At 47.9% G+C, this 18,469-nt stretch overlaps 4 protein-coding genes across 5 annotated transcripts in view; 1 reads left to right on the forward strand and 3 right to left on the reverse strand.

The window, feature by feature from the left end:
- JTB (jumping translocation breakpoint) overlaps positions 1-105 on the reverse strand; it is a 5,866-nt gene extending 5,761 nt beyond the window's left edge. The window contains exon 1 of the mRNA XM_017857530.1: positions 3-105. Coding sequence (XP_017713019.1) covers positions 3-84 — 82 coding nt within the window. The 5' untranslated portion in view covers positions 85-105. The remainder of the gene's footprint in view (positions 1-2) is intronic.
- A 4,566-nt stretch (positions 106-4,671) lies between these two features.
- On the reverse strand, positions 4,672-9,359 carry RAB13 (RAB13, member RAS oncogene family). 2 transcript variants are annotated; one of them, XM_017857529.1, is made up of 8 exons: positions 9,090-9,359; positions 7,700-7,760; positions 6,519-6,579; positions 6,210-6,287; positions 5,704-5,793; positions 5,518-5,583; positions 5,374-5,427; positions 4,672-5,198 (listed from the first exon to the last, which is right to left on the reverse strand). In XM_017857529.1, exons 1-8 carry the CDS (start codon positions 9,211-9,213, stop codon positions 5,121-5,123), a joined length of 612 nt encoding a protein of 203 aa, XP_017713018.1. In that variant the 5' UTR covers positions 9,214-9,359; the 3' UTR covers positions 4,672-5,120. The 2 variants fall into 2 exon arrangements, with proteins under 2 accessions (XP_017713018.1, XP_017713017.1); XM_017857528.1 differs by lacking the exon at positions 6,210-6,287 and having other exon boundaries at positions 9,090-9,345.
- A 4,483-nt stretch (positions 9,360-13,842) lies between these two features.
- On the forward strand, positions 13,843-15,258 carry RPS27 (ribosomal protein S27). The gene is made up of 4 exons (XM_017857543.1): positions 13,843-13,891; positions 14,201-14,309; positions 14,653-14,763; positions 15,173-15,258. Exons 1-4 carry the CDS (start codon positions 13,886-13,888, stop codon positions 15,199-15,201), a joined length of 255 nt encoding a protein of 84 aa, XP_017713032.1. The 5' UTR covers positions 13,843-13,885; the 3' UTR covers positions 15,202-15,258.
- A 540-nt stretch (positions 15,259-15,798) lies between these two features.
- The window catches only part of NUP210L (nucleoporin 210 like), a gene marked incomplete at its 5' end in the record, with an annotated part of 68,126 nt that continues 65,455 nt past the window's right edge, over positions 15,799-18,469 (reverse strand). The window contains 3 exons of the mRNA XM_017857472.1: positions 15,799-16,044; positions 16,122-16,196; positions 18,207-18,311. Coding sequence (XP_017712961.1) covers positions 15,944-16,044; positions 16,122-16,196; positions 18,207-18,311 — 281 coding nt within the window. The remainder of the gene's footprint in view (positions 16,045-16,121; positions 16,197-18,206; positions 18,312-18,469) is intronic.

An 18,469-nucleotide genomic window follows, 5' to 3' on the forward strand; every position in this document is an offset into this window, starting at 1 on the left:
CCAGAGCTTTAAGGTGAAAGCACAGAGCAACCAGCAGAGGTGGCGGCCCTGGGGGAGGCCATGCCTCCCGGAGCCCGCAGGCATGGAGCGCTAAGTGTCGCACCTGTCGGAACAGAGGGACCTATTCCGCAGGCCTCCTGCCTCCGTCAGAGCGCAGAGGCGGCACTTACTCTGCAGCCCTCCCAGAGGTTCCAGGTCAGGGCAGGGAAGGCCGAAGTTGCCTATCGGAGCAGAGGATCTTTCGGGACGTCCCCGTTGCCACAGCGAGAAAAATCGACTACGCGTTTGCGGGCTAGGAAGGCGAACGCCTTCTGCGGGGTCCACAGAGCGCTGGAGGAAGGGCCGGCGGGGGCGCAGGGCCCTAGCGCACGCTCACCTCCGCTCCCGCCCCCGACGCAGCCATCTAGCCCTGTGGATGATCCTCGGGCGCTGGCCCGAGCTGGGGGCCCGGTGTTCCCGGGCGCGTTCCGTCGTAGCCCGCTGGGGCTTGTAGTCTTCCGCGGTCGGTGGCGCCTCGCCTGCTGGGAGTTAGCTCGGCGCCCCGTTGCATTGTGGTCCCGGTAGTCTTTGCGAGAATGGCAAATGGCGGTTGCAGAGGTTCGTCCGGATTCTTGGCTCGCTGCTCCCTGGCTGGCGCCTGTTTGTTCATTCTGGGCTGGTGAGCAGGGACAATACGTCGCTGTCCCAGGACTTTGCTCTCTCCTTAAAACCCTAGGATTCACCGTCAAGCTTCAGTTTCTCTGTCATCCTTCTGCAGCTGCCCCTTCATCGGCACCGATGGTCCAGTGGAGAAACTGTGTTGGAGGTCAAGGGATGGAGGCGAAACTGCGCGTTCTCGTCCCTGCAGAAGCGGGAATATCCGAGACACATGGCGAACGTGAAACTTTCTCCTTGTCTCCTGGCTCCCACTCCGCCACACAGATGAACGGTGTCACCTTCCCTCCTGTTACTTGCTAAGCCTACTCCGCAGAGCTGGTCCTTTGCATAACCTCTTCAAATGTTCTCAACTCTCCCTTGCTCCTACATAGTGGAGTAATCATAAGTGCAATGAGAAAAACATGAGATTTGAAGTTCCAATAAGTGTTGAGTCTAGGTTCTGGTGGTTATTAACTCCATGATCTTAGGACAGTATCTGACTCTCAGTGTTCTGTGTGAAACGGAAATGCTAATGTGCATTTACCAGGACTTTTTCTTGCGAGAGGCAAATGAAATGTGTCTCCGTTTCATGAGTAAGTTCAGAGAATATAAGTGACTTGTCCAAGGTCAGCAAGCTAGTGAGTGGGAAAGCTGAGGCTTGAGCCTAGACTGTCAACATCCAGGCCAAAGATTCATTGCCTGCTTTTCATCCTATGTAGTGAAACCCTGATATACACTCAGACCTGCAATGACTTGACCAGCACTCTGGGTTCATGCTTTACTGTCTGATAATGAATTTTCATTTACTTTTATTTTTTTTCTTAGGGTCTCGGTTTGTCACCCAGGCCAGAATGCAGTGGTGTGATCGTGGTTCACTGCAACCTCCCCGTCCTGGGTTCGAGGGATCCTCCCACCTCAACCTCCCGAGTAGCTGGGACCATAGGCACGTGCCACCATGCCTGGCTAAAATTTTTTGTATTTTTGGTAGAGAGGAGGTTTTGCCATGTTGCACAGGCTGATCTGGAACTCCTGAGCTCAAGGGATCCACCTGCCTCCATCTCAGCTTCCCAAAGTGCTGGGATTACAGGCGTAAGCCACCGCCCTGGGCCTTGGTAATGTATTAATCTACCCTAATTCTGCCCTAATTTGCCCCCTAGTTTCACATATGTGTTACCTGCAGCCTCCCAAGACATTGGGACCATGTGATTTTAGTTTTCTCAGATGCTCGATAGACAAGGAGGTACTTAAATAAACTTCATATAGGCCGGGCACGGTGGCTGAAGCCTGTAATCCCAGCACTTTGGGAGGCCGAGACGGACGGATCATGAGGTCAGAGGATGGAGACCATCCTGGCGAACACGGTGAAACCCCGTCTCTACTAAAAAAAAAATACAAAAAACTAGCCGGGCGAGGTGGCGGGCGCCTGTAGTCCCAGCTACTCGGGAGGCTGAGGCAGGAGAATGGCGTGAACCCGGGAGGCGGAGCTTGCAGTGAGCTGAGATCCGGCCACTGCACTCCAGCCCGGGCGACAGAGCGAGACTCCGTCTCAAAAAACAAAACAAAACAAAACAAAACATAAACTTTATATAAACATGGGCACTAATAAAATAATGTGGACCCCACCTCTGAAAATCAAAGGGCTTATTTCCGTATTTTTTTTCTTGTTAATTCTGCTCCCCATTCTCCTCCCCCAAGGCATCTTTCTGGGCTAAAGACCACCGCTTCTACCCTCCCCAACAGCTCTAAGGGATAGAACACTTTATTTTGGGATTGACAGTGTATCTGGCTGGGCGCGGTGGCTCACGCCTGTAATCCCAGCACTTTGGGAGGCCAAGGTGGGTGGATCACCTGAGGTTGGGAGTTTGAGACCAGCCTGACCAACATGGAGAAACCCCACCTCTACTAAAAATACAAAATTAGCTGGGCATGGTGCCCTATGCCTGTAATCCCAGCTACTCGGGAGGCTGAGGCAGGAGAATCACTTGAACCCGGGAGGTAGAGGTTGCGGTGAGCCGAGATCACACCATTGTACTCCAGCCTGGGCAACAAGAGTGAGACTTCATTTCAAAAAGAAAAAAAAAAAGAACTTACACATAAGCCACAAATAAAGCTTATCATTACCCCATCAATGCTTGGATACTTACTGCATTTATCAAGTTACTACATTTTGCTGTGTAAAAAATATTATGTACGGTGAAAGGGGGATATATATATATTATATATTAAAATATACATTATAAATAATTATATATTATATAATTTTATAATATATTTATGTATTTTATATATTTATATTTTATAAATTATATATTTCCTTATATTTATGTTATATGTAATTATATATTGTAATATATAATATATATATACTTAAGGATGCTGTGCATCAAGCCTGAATTTTCTTTTCTTCTTTTTTTTTTTTTAAGATGGAGTCTGTCTCCAGGCTGGAGTGTAATGGCGCGATCTCTGCTCACGACCTTCGCCTCCCAGGTTCAAGTGATTCTCCTGCCTCAGCCTCCTGAGTAGCTGGGATTACAGGCACCCGCCACCACACCCAGCTAAATTTTTTTGTATTTTTAGTAGAGATGGGGTTTTGTCATGTTGGGCAGGCTGGTCTCGAACTCCCAACCTGAAGTGATTCACCCACCTTGGCCTCCCAAAGGGCTGGGACTACAGGTGTGAGACACCGTGCCCAGCCCAAGCCTGAATTTTCATTTGCATTTCCAGTAGTTTTGCCATCTTTGTTATTCAGTAAGGAGCTGTTTTTGTTTTGTTTTTTTGAGACAGAGTCTGGCCATGTTGCCCAGGCTGGAATGCAGTGGTGTGATCTCGGCTCACTGCAACCTCCGCTTCCCAGGTTTAAGCGGGTCTTCTGCCTCAGCATCCCAAGTAGCTGGGACTACAGGCACCCTCTAATTTTTTTTTTATTTTTAGTAGAGACGGGGTTTCACTATGTTGGCCAGGCTGGTCTTGAACTCCTGTCGTGATCCACCACGCCCAGCCAAAGAGCTGTTTTTGTTAAAATTTGCTTGTCCCAGGCTGGGCGCAGTGGCTCACGCCTGTAATCCCAGCAGTTTGGGAGACTGAGGCAGGACAATCACTTGAGCCCATGAGTTCAAGACCAGCCTGGCCAACATGGCAAAACCCTGTCTCTACTAAAAACACAAAAATTAGCCAGGTGTGGTGGTGCGTGCCTGTAATCCCAGCTACTCGGGAGGCTGAGGCATAAGAATCACTTGAACCCGGGAGGCAGAGGTTGCAATGAGCTGGGATCATGCCACTGCACTCCAGCCTGGGCGACAGAGCCAGACTCGGTTTAAAAAAAAAAAAAGTCCTTGTACCACCCAAGGGCTATATTAACTGACTATTGTGGCCAGGCATGGTGGCTCATGCCTGTAATCCCAGCTACTTGAGAGGCTGAGGCAGGAGGCAGAGGTTGCAGTGAGCCGAGATCGCACTGTTGCACTCCAGCCTGGGAGACAGAGCAAGACTCTGTCTCTAAAAATAAATGAATAAATAAATAAATAAAATAACTGGCCATAGTGCCTGGCACTTAGTAGATGCTCAATATATATTTAAATTACTCAATAGACATCTATGAATAAATGAACTCATTTTCCTCACTAATAAAAGCAGATATTAATGCCTATCAAATACCTAAATGGATTGCTGGCAGAATCAAAGAAGCTTGCACAAATCACTGGATAAAACACTAGGTGCAGTTATTTCCCTGACGCCAGGACTGTTAAGAGTCCTTCTCGCTTGGAATTTCCTGTGCTCAGGACAAGGCTCTGCCCACAAGGGCATCCAGACTCCATAGCGGAAAGAGGATATCCAGACCTTCAGATCACTCTAGCTCCTGCTCTTTGCTATTTTCCTTACCAACTGAACAGCTGGGGAAGAGACAGCGGTAGGATTAGTCCTGGTTCCACAGAAACCCAGCCTGATTCAGGCAGATCAATCACTTTGAAGACACAATAATTGGATTTGAGTGGAGAACAATTCTGACAATAATCCAAGTTACCCAAAACAGGAACATTTGTGCAAATGGTGGCCTTTATTAAAGACCATGAAAAGTGACAGAACAGGAGCAAATCTGCTAGTGTAGTGCCGAGCTAGCCCTTTGCAGGACCCTAAAACCTGATCTAGTAACAGAATAAATCAGTGTATTTACATTATGTTTGCCCTGAAAACCCAGGTAAGGTCTGAAGCCTGAGGCCATCTCCCCTTCCTTTCCTCCTCCCTCTTCCTACCTCCTTACCTTCTTACCTTACCCTTACCTCAATCCATTCCTCTCCCTTCTCCCTCCTCTCTCTTCCTTCTTTTCCTTTCTGCTTTTCCCTTTTCTCTTCTCCTTTTATTCCTCCTTCTCTTTACCATCTACCTATGTGTCCCTCCAAGCCCCTCTGCTATTTCTCCCCTGCTCACTCCCTTTGCCCTGTCTCCCTCAGGTCCAGCTTCCAGGGTGGGGAGGCGAGAAAGGGTCCTCAGCCCAGGGAGCACTTGTTGGTGGTCTTCTTGTCGCAAGTTTTCAGGTCAGTACTGGGAGGCTTGTTGCCGTTTCCCTAGAGGGAGAAGGGCACAGGGGTCATGGTGTGAATGGCTGGTTAGGGTGTGAGGGTATAAACTGTTTGAAGTGAATCCACCCTCATGAGAAATCTTAGCATTGCTTCCCTCAGTTCTTATCAACACCAACACACACACACCAGAGTTGTACCTAGTCCAGCAAAACTAACTTACTGATCTCCGGCCTCCTGACTTGAGCAAGATGTCCCGGGCCAGGGAGCTAAAAGCCTAAAGTGGGGAATAGAATCAGTTTGGAGGGAGGAGAATCTACCTTCTAATACTTTCTCTCTTGGTCGGGGATGGGGGTGTGGATCTCACCTCATCCACATTCATACTGGATTTAGCACTAGTTTCGAAAAATCGGATCCCGTGCTCTCGAGCCAACTATAAGGGGTGAAGTGGGAAGGAGAGAACTGAATTAAGGACAGCAGCCAAGTCCTCTGTAATGCAACCTATCTTGGCCCTCCCAGCCCAGTTCTAGAAATTGCTCAGCCTGGCCCTCACCTTATCGGCCTGCTCCTTCTGCACCTTCCTCTTGGCCTCCATGTCACATTTGTTCCCTAGCAAGAGGCGTTCCACCCCAGCCGAGGCATTCTGGAGGGGCAAAAGACAAGTAAAAGCTAGGTCCTGCCAGCCGGGGGCGGTGGCTCACACCTGTAATCCCAGCACTTTGGGAGGCCAAGGCGGGTGGATCACCTGATGCAGGAGTTCAAGACCAGCCTGATCAACATGGTAAAACCCCATCTCTACTAAAAATACAAAAGTAGCTGAGCATGGTGGTGCATGCCTGTAATCCTAGCTATTTGGGAGGCTGAGGCAGGAGGATCATTTGAACCCGGGAGTCAGGTTGCAGTGAGCCAAGATGGTGCCATTGCACTCCAGCCCAGGCAACAAGAGTGAAACTTCATTTCAAAAAAAAAAAAAAAAAAGTTAGGTCCTGCCTATCCTTATGGCTCCCTTCATTCTCCAGGTTCTATCCAGTTCCCCCATCTCTTCTGGAGGGTCCTCACCTCCTTGATGCTTTTCATCCAGTTCTGAATATTCTCAAAAGATTTCTCATCCGTGATGTCGTATACTAGGATAATGCCCTGGGAGATGACAAAATTCAACTTGGACCGTATTCCCATTGAGGCTTCCCACTGCCCTGTAAGTGACCCGGCAAGTTCCATCCATGGGTCTAAACACTAGGCCAGGTTGGGCCCTCTGCAACCCACACTACACCCCTCCCATTTTTACCTGCCTCAACCCCTGACCCTTTGTATCCATAATATATTCTGTGGCCTCATCCTTCATCCTTTGTCCAGACCCACACTTCATACCATGGCTCCACGGTAGTAGGCAGTAGTTATTGTCTTGAATCGCTCTTGGCCAGCCGTGTCCCTAAAGAAGGAGAAGGTTTCATGGAATGGAATAGAGGAAAGAATTCTCTAATGGAAGAATTCTTCCTCTCTCGCAAGAATTTAGCTTTTGCAACATGGTGGGGTAACAGAATAAGGAAACAGTAAAGGGGAGTGGGATTAAAGACAGTTGACCTGATTTCCAGAGATGGTAGTGGCCCAAGAAACAAGATGTCCTTGCTTATTCATTGAATGCTTGCTATGTGTCCAGCACTGCGTATGTATCATTTTATCTAATCTTTACTCTCTCCTTGTAAGACATGTATTATTGTCCCTATTTTACAAATAAGGAAACATGTCGGGGGCCGTGGCTCGCGCCTGTGATCCCAACACTTTGGGAAGCCGAGGCGGGTGGATCACCTGAGGTCAGGAGTTCGAGACCAGCCTGGCCAACGTGGTGAAACCTCGTCTCTACTAAAAATACAAAAATTAGCCGGGCGTGGTGGCGGGCGCCTGTAATCCCAGCTACTTGGGAGGCTGAGGTGGGAGAATCACTTGAACCCAGGAGGCGGAGGTTGCAGTAAGCTGAGATTGTGCCATTGTACTCCAGCCTGGGCGATAAGAGCAAGACTCTGTCTCAAAAAATAAAAAAAAAGAGGAAACAGATATGGATAGGCTGAATAATTCATGAAGGTCAGGCAGCAGATAAATAAAAGAACCGGATTTGTGCACCACTCTGCTCTTATATGTCATAGCATTATGCCTCCACTAAGCTTCATACCACTTAAACACCTTCAGGGTCTATATTTGGCTCTCTGGGCTCACCATATTTTGGAGAAAACACTAGACTTAGAGTCAAATCTTAATTCTGCCTTTGCCTTTTAACGGCTCACAGCCTGTTTCCACGTTATGACTGAACAGTTGTTTGCTGTCAAATTAAGAGGATGCTCTGTAGCCAGAGGAGGCAAGAGTTACAAAAAAGCTGGAACTAGTTGGGAGAGCAGGAAGAGAGACAGAAGGACAGCTGAGTGCATCCAGAGAAATAGATTAGAAGTGCTAGAAGGAGCAATGAGGAAAGGAAGAGAAATGAAACAAAATAGAAGGAAAAGCGTGTAGGAGGTAAATGAGGAAGTCTGGTGAGGCGTCCCAGAGGATTCACTTACCAGACTTGTAGTTTGATCTTCTTCCCCTCTATATCCACAGTGCGGATCTTGAAATCAATTCCTAGGGGCGGAAAGTATGCACTGAAGTTGAGACATGCATGCACACATGTAAAACTGTGTGATGGGAGGGACAGGAAGGGAGCAGTGTCAGCACCAGAAATTCTGCAGGAGAGGCACTTGGGGAGCAATCTTGTTGGAAATGCCAAGCTAGGAGAATTTTCCCAAAGCTGTATTTGTATAGCAAGAATACTATTTTTATTTACGTTTTTTGGATTTTGGGAGAGGAAAGGTGATGAAAATTCTGCATGGAGGCTTAAGATCCTTAGGCCACCTCTTGGGTCCATTCAGCTATACCAGCTGACAACTCTCTGAACTCAGTCTCTGTCTCCCCCCCAGATATTACTTTCACATTCCTCTTCTCTGTTTTCTTAGGGCCCTCTACTCTTGGTATTCCACTCACCCTCCTAGTAGAGAGTAAGGAAAAAAGTAGCTGAAGCCAGTCTATGTGAATTAACTAGTGGGCCAAACTTGGCACTAGGAAAGTCTGAGGCTAAGCAGGATTACTTTTGAGACAATTAGGAAAGGGGGGCATTTTTCCTTTTCCTTTGTAACCAGTATTGTCATAAGACTCTTCCTGTCTATTTCCCAAGCCAGAGGAGATGAAGAAAGAAGGGAGGAGGGGAGACAATGTTCTTCTTAGTAGAAACTTGGGCACCTCCCCCAAGCCTGCTGGGGGCCCCTGGGAGGAGGATGAGTCACCAGGCTGACTCAGAGACCCCAAAAGTCCCCTCATTTCCACGTTCCTCACCAAGCTGGCTGCATATTCATGATCACAGTCCTTGGGCCGCCCTCCAGCACACCCAGCCACCTTGTTCCACCCTTCCCAAACCCCTGTTCAGCTGAGGTGCAGGGAGACTGGGGCAGGGAACCTGGGAAGTAGATGGTGAGCTGGGGACGCAATGGGAGAGTTTGAAGGTCGGCAAGAGGGAAAGAGGCTAACAGATCGGATCGGGAGAAAAAGATGTGGCAGACAGGGATACAGGAAACGTGGAGAATGGGTCGAGAGAGTTCTAAGTGGTGGGGGTAGGGGAAGAGGGGTACAGAGAAAAAGAGAGAAGAGTTCTTGTGGATTTTGGGAAACTAAGGTGATGGCACCAAGAAAATGAGGAGCTGGCAGCAGTTGAAGAGTTACCTGAAGGCCTCAGAGAGGTGAGAGGTTTGGTTACTATACAGAGACATGCATGGGGGAGGGGTCAGAGCCAGGGGTTGAGGGACTAGAATTTAGGAGCCTTACTCTAAGGGGACTGAAAAGTGGGGTCACTAGTAATCCGGGAGCCTGAGAAGGAGGTCACAAGACAGTAGGGGTCTGGGACATGGCCAGCGGGCTCACCAATGGTGGAGATGTAAGTGTTGTTGAAGTTGTCCTCTGCAAAGCGAATGATCAGACAAGTCTTGCCCACCCCCGAGTCCCCGATCAGCAGCAACTTGAAGAGGTGGTCGTAGGCTTTGGCCATGGCGGACACCGGGGGAGCCGGGGGAGGGGTAGGGAGCTCCCGGCACTGGTAGGCGGGACTGGACGGTTGGCAAACAGAGCAGCACGGAGCCCAGGCCAGGAAGAAGTTTTCCTCCCTCTCCGCCCAGGCTCCGGGAAAAGGAGAGGCGGCACCCCTCCGGGCTCCACCCCCCTGCCCGCCCACCCTTTTGGGCAGGCCAAGGCGGCCAGCCCCGCAGCTGTTCTCTCCGTTTTCCCTTCCCAGCTTAGGCCGGCCTACCTGTCTCGCTATTTTCCACAGCCTTTTGGTAACTGTAGCTCCCCTCTTACGACCTTACTCTTCCATTCTGAGGCCAGAGTCTGGGGTGAAGGGAAGTAGAGGTTTAACCAGGACGACCAGGGGAAGAGAAATTTTAGAGGGATTAGGGGAAGAGAGAAGGAGTTTTGGGAATAACGGTGAAGGTAGGTAGGGCACTAGAAATTGAAAAAAAAATGGGGCTGATTTTTGGAGGTGCTATTCAACGAAGCTAGAAGATGAGTTATCATCGGTTTCTGGGGCTGCGTAAAAGTCAGTTCCAGAATTTTAGCGTTGTCCAAGCCCTTAGTTCTATGGATCCCAATTCCCTTTGAAAAAAGCGGGATGCGCAGAAGTAGGTTATTTGTTGACTCAGTCTGCCCCCTGGTGGAACAGGGTGAAAACGTAATAATTTACAGAATCGGCCCCACCGCCCCAACACTCAGCCTACCTAGACACGTCCTGGTGCTTCGGTTGGAACGACCTCTCTAATGGGGGCTGCATGTGTGATTTCTCTGACCAAATAGCTTAAGAAAACAGAGATTTGAACTAAAAATGTCATTCTTCACGTGGATCTTTTAATATGGCCCACTTAAGGTGCAGTACTCCTGAAATCTCACTCAATAGGCCATGAACGAGTAGCCTTGGTAACCAGGAGGCTGAAATATGGACAGCATGGCTATAAAGACACAAGTGTATCTCTGCCTTTAGAAAAAAAATTATTCTTGCTATATGTGTGCTGGGGGTGGAAGAAAATACGAAAAACGAAAGAAAGAAATTATTTAAGACCTAGTGCGGTGGCTCACACTTGTAATCCCAGCACTTTGGGAGGCCAACGTGAGAGGATCCCTTGGGTCCAGGAGTTCAAGACCAGCCTGGGCAACATACTGAGACTCTGCTTCGACAATAAATAAATAAATAAATAAATAAATAAATAAGCAAGCCATACATGGTGGTGTGCGCCTGTAGTCCCAGCCCTAGCTACTTGGGGGGCAGAAGTGGGCAGATCACTTGAGCCCAGGAGTCCAAGGCTGTAGTGAGCCATGATTATGCTACTGCACTCCAGACTCGGTGATAGAGTAAGATCCTGTCTCAACAAATTTTTTTTGTTTATTTATTTTTAATTAATTAATTAATTAATTTTTTTGAAACACAGCCTTGCTCTGTCGCCAGGCTGGAGTGCAGTGGCACGATCTCGGCTCACTGCAACCTCTGCTTCCCTGGTTCAAGCGATTCTTGTGCCTCAGCCTCTGGAGTAGCTGGGATTACAGGTGCCTGCCACGAAGCCCAGCTAATTTTTGTATCTTTAGTAGAGACGGGGTTTCACCACGTTGGCCAGATGGTCTCGATCCCTTGACCTTGTGATCCGCCCGCCTCGGCCTCCCAAAGTGCTGGGATTACAGGCGTAAACCACCGCGCCCGGCCCTATTTTTTTTTGAGACGGAGTCTCGCTCTGTCGCCCAGGCTGGGGTGCAGTGGCACGATCTCGGTTCACTGCAAGCTCCGCATCCCAGGTTCACGCCATTTGCCTGCCTCAGTCTCCTGAGTAGCTAGGACTACAGGTGCCCGCCACCACCCGGCTAAATTTTTGTATTTTAGGTAGAGACGGGGTTTCACCATGTTAGCCAGGATGGTCTCGATCTCCTGACCTCGTGATCCGCCTGCCTCGGTCTTCCAAAGTGCTGGGATGACAGGCGTGAGCCACCATGCCCGGCCTTTTTTTTTTTTTTCTCATTTTTATTATTTATTTTGAGGCGGAGTTTTGCTCTTGTTGCCCAGGCTGGAGTGCAATGGTGTGATCTTGGCTAACCGCAACTTTCGGCTCCCGGATTCAAGCGATTCTCCTGCCTAAGCCTTGCGAGTAGCTGAAATTACAGGCATCCGTCACCACCCCCAGCTAATTTTGTATTTTTAGTAGAGATGGGGTTTCTCCATGTTGGTCAGACTGGTCTCGAACTCTCGACCTCAGGTGATCCATCCACCTCTGCCTCCCAAAGGCCTGGGATTACAGGCGTGAGCCACTGCGCCCAGCCTTTATTTTTATTTTATTTTTTGAGACAGTCTTGCTCTTGTCACCCAGGCTGAAGTGCAATGGCTCAATCTCTGGTCACTGCAACCTCCGCCTCTTGGGTTCAAGCGATTCTCCAGCCTCAGCTTCCCAAGTAGCTGGGATTACAGGCACCCGCCACCACACCTAGCTAAATTTTTTTTTGTATTTTTAGTAGAGATGGGGTTTCACCATGTTGGCCAGGCTGGTCTCGAACCCCCGACCTCACATGATCCACCCGCCTCAGTCTCCCAAAGTGCTGGGATTACAGGCGTGAGCCACTGAAACCAGCAAATAAAAAATTATTCAAAGGAGTCTCTCTCGAGCCTATTCTGGCTGCCTATAAAAAAATTAAAGGCCGGGCGTGGTGGCTCACACCTGTAATTCCAGCACTTTGGGAGGCTGAGGTGGGTGGATCATGTGAGGTCGGGAGTTCAATATCAGCTTGACCAACATGGTGAAACCCCATCTCTACTAAAATACAAAATTGGCTGGGCGTGGTGCCGCATGCCTGTAATCCCAGCTACTCGGGAGGCTGAGGCAAGGAGAATCGCTTGAATGCGGGAGGCGGAGGTTGCGGCAAGCCGAGATGGCACCATTGCACTATAGCCTGGGCAACAAGAGCAAAACTGCGTCTAAAAAAAAAAAAAAAAAGCGCACTGGTTGTAAGAAGGCATCTTTTGTCATTTCGCTTACCCCCATCACCTTCCGTGTCCATGCTTGTCCCTTCCCAAGCTAACCTATTCAATCTCCTTTTGTCCATTCTCTCACCCCTCATTATCGCCTTGAGTCTTCCCTATTTCTTTTCACTGGCCAAACCATGTCTCACCTGTTTGTTTGTTTGTTTATTTATATATTCATTTATTTATTTATTTTAGATCGAGTCTTGCTCTGTTACCCAGGCTGGAGTAAAATGGCAGGATCTCGGCTCACTGCAACTTCTGCCTCTCAGGTTCATGTGCTTCTCCTGCCTCAGCCTCCAGAGTAGCTGGGATCACAGGTACCCAATACCACACCTGGCTAATTTTTTTGTATTTTTAGTAGAGACGGGGTTTCATCATGCTGGTCAGGCTGGTCTCGAACTCTGACCTCAAAGGATCCACCCACCTTGGCCTCCCAAAGTGCTGGGATTACAGGCGTGAGCCACTGTGTCTGGTCTATTTTTATGTTTTTTAGAGACAGGGTCATTCTATCACCCACATTGGAATACAGTGGCACTATCCTAGGTCACTGCAGCCGCAGGCTCCTGGACCCAAGCCATTCTTCTGCCTCATCCTCCCAAATAGCTGGGACTATGGGCACAAGCTACCACACCTGGCTGTTTCAATATTTTGTAAAGACGAAGTCTCACTATGTTGCCCAGGCTGGTCTTGAACTCCGAGCCTCAAGCAATACTCCCACCTCAGCCTCCCAAAGTGCTGGGATTACAGATGTGGGCCACCATACTCAGCTTTACCAGTCCTTTGAATTACTCTTCAATTTTTGTGAATTGTCCTGATAAAAATCCATCGGTTCTTTTTATCTTATTTTGCCTGGATCTGGACTTTTCGTCCTTAGCAATGTATTATTCGTGCTCACCTCTCTGAACTGTACTTACTCTGGTGTATACCTGCTTTCACTGGAACCTGACTTTTTTTTTTTTTTTGAGACCGAGTTTCGCTCTTGCTGCCCAGGCTGGAGTGCAATGACTTGGTCTCGGCCCACTGCAATCTCCTCCTCCTGATTCAAGCGATTCTCCAGCCTCAGCTTCCCAAGTATCTGGGATTACAGGAATGCACCACCATGTCTGGCGAAATTTTGCATTTTTTTAGTAGAGACGGGGTTTCACCATGTTGGCCAGGCTGGTCTCGAACTGCTGACCTCAGGTGATCCACCCGCCTTGGCCTCCCAAAGTGCTGGGATTACACGCATGAGCCACTGCGCCCGGCCTAAATTGTTAAATTAAACCAATAGAAAAAGAGTTAAGAATATAGGTATTTAAAAAATAGTACGGAAGTCCCGGATATGGCTCCTTCTCCCTAGTGTTTTCCTCAACCTTTCCTATTAGGCTCCAAACGTCAAAGTATGACACAAAATTTTAAAAGTGTCCATTTATCCCTGGATAGTGATCAAACGCTGACCTCAAATTAGCAAGGTAACCCTTTCAACATGGTGACGCATATGTGTCACGACAGTTAAAGACCTTCCGAAAATGGCAGCTCCCTTGTCTCCCCACATCGTCAGACCAAAGCAGGACCTTCCAAGCATGGTGGCACAAGATCCTTGCGTCATTTCCTGTAGTGTGCACAATATAAGGGGCAGGATTTCCGCTTTCGCTCCTTTCCGGCGGTGACGACCTACCCACACGAGAATATGCCTGTGAGTGCTTTGGTCCAGGTTTCGGCGGAGATCTCGCTGTTCTGTCTGCACGCCCCCTTCACGCTGATTTCGGATCGTAGAGGGTTCTCATTTACCCTCTGCACTTAGGACATTAACTCCAGGGACCGCAGCGGCCCACGGGCCACCCGCATAGACGGGAGCGGAGAGGAGATAAGATGGCGGCCCAGCTGCGCAGACACCAGGGGCGGCGAGGGGCGATCTCTCCCCGGTGTGTGACAGTGGGGGCTGTTTTCGACCATCCCATTTTCGCCGTTGGTTTCTAAATCTCTGCATTTCTGTCCCTCTTAGCTCGCAAAGGATCTCCTTCATCCCTCCCCAGAAGAGGAGAAGAGGAAACACAAGAAGAAACGCCTGGTGCAGAGCCCCAATTCCTACTTCATGGATGTGAAATGCCCAGGTGAGGAGAGGGCTTGCTGTAGTGGGGAAAGCACTGGACAATAACAGTTGGAAAATGTTGGAGTGTGAGCTGTCTCATATCCTTGAAGCTGTCCAGCAGCTTCAGTTTCTTCGCCTGTGGAAAATATTTTCCCTGATACTCTTAAAATTCGAGTGTATGAGACTGGCAAAGTTTTGCATCTTAGGAGAAGTGATTCATTTCAACTTGATGTCCCATCACATTTCACATACAATCCCTACTTTTTTTGTGTTGGGAAACAATGTAATGGATGATGAGTTGGGCATAAGTGCAGGAAAGATATGGGTGTAATAGAGGAAAAAAATGTTATCTGCTTTTCTTTCAGGATGCTATAAAATCACCACGGTCTTTAGCCATGCACAAACGGTAGTTTTGTGTGTTGGCTGCTCCACTGTCCTCTGCCAGCCTACAGGAGGAAAAGCAAGGCTTACAGAAGGTAAATGGTGTACTAATGTTGTGATTTGGGACTTTGAGTTTGTTTTCTAGAAATGGAAACATTTCTCAGGATCTTTTAATCTTACAGTGACAGAGACCATGTATAATGTAAATTTTCAGACAGGAAGTGTTGGATTTGGTAACTTTTTTTTTTTCTTTTTTTTCAAGTAGATAACTATCAAAAACTATGTGTTAATCTTAAAGCACTACTATCTAAAGCAGGGATCAATGGGTGATAAAAGGGCTCAAATTGATATGAAGTGACCAAAGTGATATATAAATGAGTAGGTAGCTAAGAGTTGTGAAAAATAAAAGATGTGGTGGATCATCATGCATCTGCTTCTTTTGTGGGAGAGGTGGGCAGAATACCTGGACTGATGTCAGCTAATCTCTGAATCTTTTTCCTCCAGGATGTTCCTTTAGGAGGAAGCAGCACTAAAGGCACTCTGAATCAAGATGAGTGGGAAACCATCTCAATAAACACATTTTGGATAAATCCTGTTTATTGTCTTGTTTAAGTGTTAGGAAGTTCCTGTCTCAAGTATTCAGGGGCAACCAGAAAGAGAAGAATATTAGAGTCATTTGGGGCACGGAAGTGGCCAAGTACTTTAAAAGTCCCTTTGGGGGCATTTTTAACCACCTAAGGCTCATTGGGTAAATTTGTTTTTTTAATTGTGATACTATCTCAAGTGTTGTGTTGGGTGTGTGTGTGTTTTTGTTTTTTTAAGAGATGGAGCCTTGCTCTGTCTCCCAGGCTGGAGTGCAGTGGCGCGATCTGCAACCTCTGCCTCCGGGGTTCAAGCAGTTCTTTGTCTCACCCTCCCAAGTAGCTGGGATTACAGGTGTCTGCCACCACGCCTGGCTAATTTTTGTATTTTTAGTAGAGACAGGGTTTCACCATGTTGGTCAGGCTGGTCTCAAACTGCTGGACCTGGTGATCCTACTGCCTCAGCTTCCCGAAGTGCTGGGATTACAGGCCGTGAGCCACCACGCCCGGCTGACAGTTAACTCTCTACAACACAGTCCAACACACCAGTTTTAAGAAACAGCTTAGGATGCTTTATTTATAGTTCTCAGAAGCCTTATCTGGAAACTTAATGTAGAAGTTGTTGTTAGGCTTCTTGTCTAGGACTAGAAATCTTCATTCTCCTACAGTTAAAAGGAACTTGTCCAAGCAGAAATTAGTGCCTTATACTCCATAACCAATGTTGCAGCCGACTTTGGGCCAATGGAGGTTGTAGACTCATGAAGTGAGGGGGAGAACTTGCGGAGTTAAAAGAACCTAAAGAAGAGGGAAAAGTTGAGTGAACTAAACGTGTATGTCTGAGCTTTTCAAAGAGAGGACAGAGGCTTTTTTACCTGGTTGTGGTGTTCCTAGAGTTGGTACATACACAACTGGAACTGTTTGTATCTTGTTTAGGAAGGCGTTGTATGCTGGAAAAACGACAAAGGGAATGTCACAAGGCATATCTGAGGAAGGCCTTAAAGGGCAAAGTCAACTCTAGAATGAGAATTAATACTGCTAAAAATAATTCTTCAAAATAAGTAGTAGTGCACTATTACAGGAAGTTTTTATCCCAATTTAACTCACTTTAGAGTTATCTTCAGATTTTGGCTAAAAGGTGGGGAAATGGCGTGGTGGCTCACGCCTGTAATCCCAGCACTTTGGGAGGCCAAAGTGGGCAGATCATAAGGTCAGGAGATGAGACCATCCTGGCTAACACAGTGAAACCCCATCTCTACTAAAAATACAAAAAATTAGCTGGTCGTGGTGACCTGCTGTAGTCCTAGCTACTCGGGAGGCTGAGGCAGGAGAATGGTGATTACCCAGGAGGCGAAGCTTGCAGTGAGTAAAGATGGCACCACTGCACTCCAGCCTGGGCAACAGAGCCAGACTCCTGTCTCAAAAAAAAAAAAAAAAAGGGGGGGAAATGGAATGTACATGATAGTGATGTGTTAACTTTTTTTTTTTTTTTTTTAGGCTGTACATGGTGGCTCACGCCTGTAATCCCAGCACTTTGAGAGGCCTAGGTTGGCAGATCACCTGAAGTCAGGCATTCAAGACCAACCTGGCCAACATGTCACTAAAAATACAAAAATTAGCCAGGTGTGGTAGTGGGTATCTGTAATCCCAGCTACTCGAGAGGCCGAGGCAAGAGAATTGCTTGAAACTGGGCGGTGGAGGTTGCAGTGAGCCGAGATTGCACCACTTCACGCCAGCCTGGGTGACAGTGGGACTCCATCTCAAAAATCATCACAGGATATTGCTGGAGTATAGTGGCACAATCATGGTTTACTGCCACCTTGAATTCCCTGGCTCAAGCAATACTCCTGCCTCAGCTTTCCTAGTAGCTGGGACTACAGATGTGTGCCACCACCACACCTAGCTAATTTTTAAGGTTTTTTGTGGAAATGGGGTCTCACTGTGTCGCCTAGGCTGGTCTTAAATTTCTAGACTCAAGCCATCCTCCCACCTTGGCCTCCCAAAGTGCTAGGATTACAGGCATGAATCATTGCACCCAGTCTGTTGTATTACTTGAATTATCCCTAACTGAATTTCAGCAAAAGTAGCTATTATACCTCAAGATTTAGTAGTGGCTTCCACTTCTGAGTAGTGTGTGTTTGCCAAATCCAGTTTGTTGCTTCTTGTTAGTAAGGTGAGGAGGGCCTTGGTTTTTTTGTTTGTTTGTTTGAAACGGAGTCTTGCTCTGTAGCCCATGCCGAAGTGCAGTGGCACTATCTTGGCTCACTGCAACCTCCATCTCCCAGGTTCAAGCACTTCTGCCTCAACCTCCCAAGTAGCTGGGATTACAGGCGTGTACCGCCACACCGGCTAATTTTCGTTATTTTTAGTAGAGATGAATTTTCACCATGTTGGCCAGGCTGGTCTCGAACTCCTGAACTCAGGTGACTCACCCGCCTCGGCCTCCCAAAGTGCTGGGATTACAGGTGTTAGCCACGGCACCCGGCTGAGGAGGACCTTTAATCCACTAGGTTACTAGGACTAGCAAGGCTAACTTAATTTACACTGCTTGTTAAAATTACATGTGATAAGCAGCTAATTTTCATCCTTATTAGTTTGTGAAATAAAATGAAGGCAGTTTCAGCCGGGCGCAGTGGCTCAGGCCTGTAATCCCAGCACTTTGGGAGGCCAAGGTGGGTGAATCACGAGGTCAGGAGTTCAAGACCAGCCTGGCCAAGATGGTGAAACCCTGTCTCTACCCAAAATACAAAAAATTAGCTGGGCGTGGTGGCGGGCACCTGTAATCCCAGCTACTTGGGAGGCTGAGGCAGAGAATTGCTTGAACCTGGGAGGTGGAGGTTGCAGTGAGCCGAGATCACACTACTGCACTCCAGCCTGGGTGACAGAGTGTGACTCTCTCAAAAAAAAAAAAAGCAGTTTCCATGACAAAGTCCATGGTATTGAATATAAGGACTGTTTACCTAGGAAGATGAAAGCTGTTGATGCCAGCACTGCAAAGAGGGTCAAGAGCAGGATCTGGTAAGAGCCAGTGAACCGCTTGAGGATGGCTGAATCTTCACAATGATCTACACATTGGCCGTAATAAAACAAGATAATAGTTATTTTATAACAACCATGGACAGATGCTGCATTTTTTAAATTTAATTTTTTGAGACAGAGTTTTGCTCTCTGTCCCCCAGGCTGGAGGGCAGTGGCATGATCTCAGCTCACTGCAACCTCCAGC

The sequence above is a fragment of the Rhinopithecus bieti genome, unplaced genomic scaffold (genome assembly GCF_001698545.2).
Source record: "Rhinopithecus bieti isolate Rb0 unplaced genomic scaffold, ASM169854v2 scaffold_45389, whole genome shotgun sequence".
Classification (NCBI taxonomy): domain Eukaryota; kingdom Metazoa; phylum Chordata; class Mammalia; order Primates; family Cercopithecidae; genus Rhinopithecus; species Rhinopithecus bieti.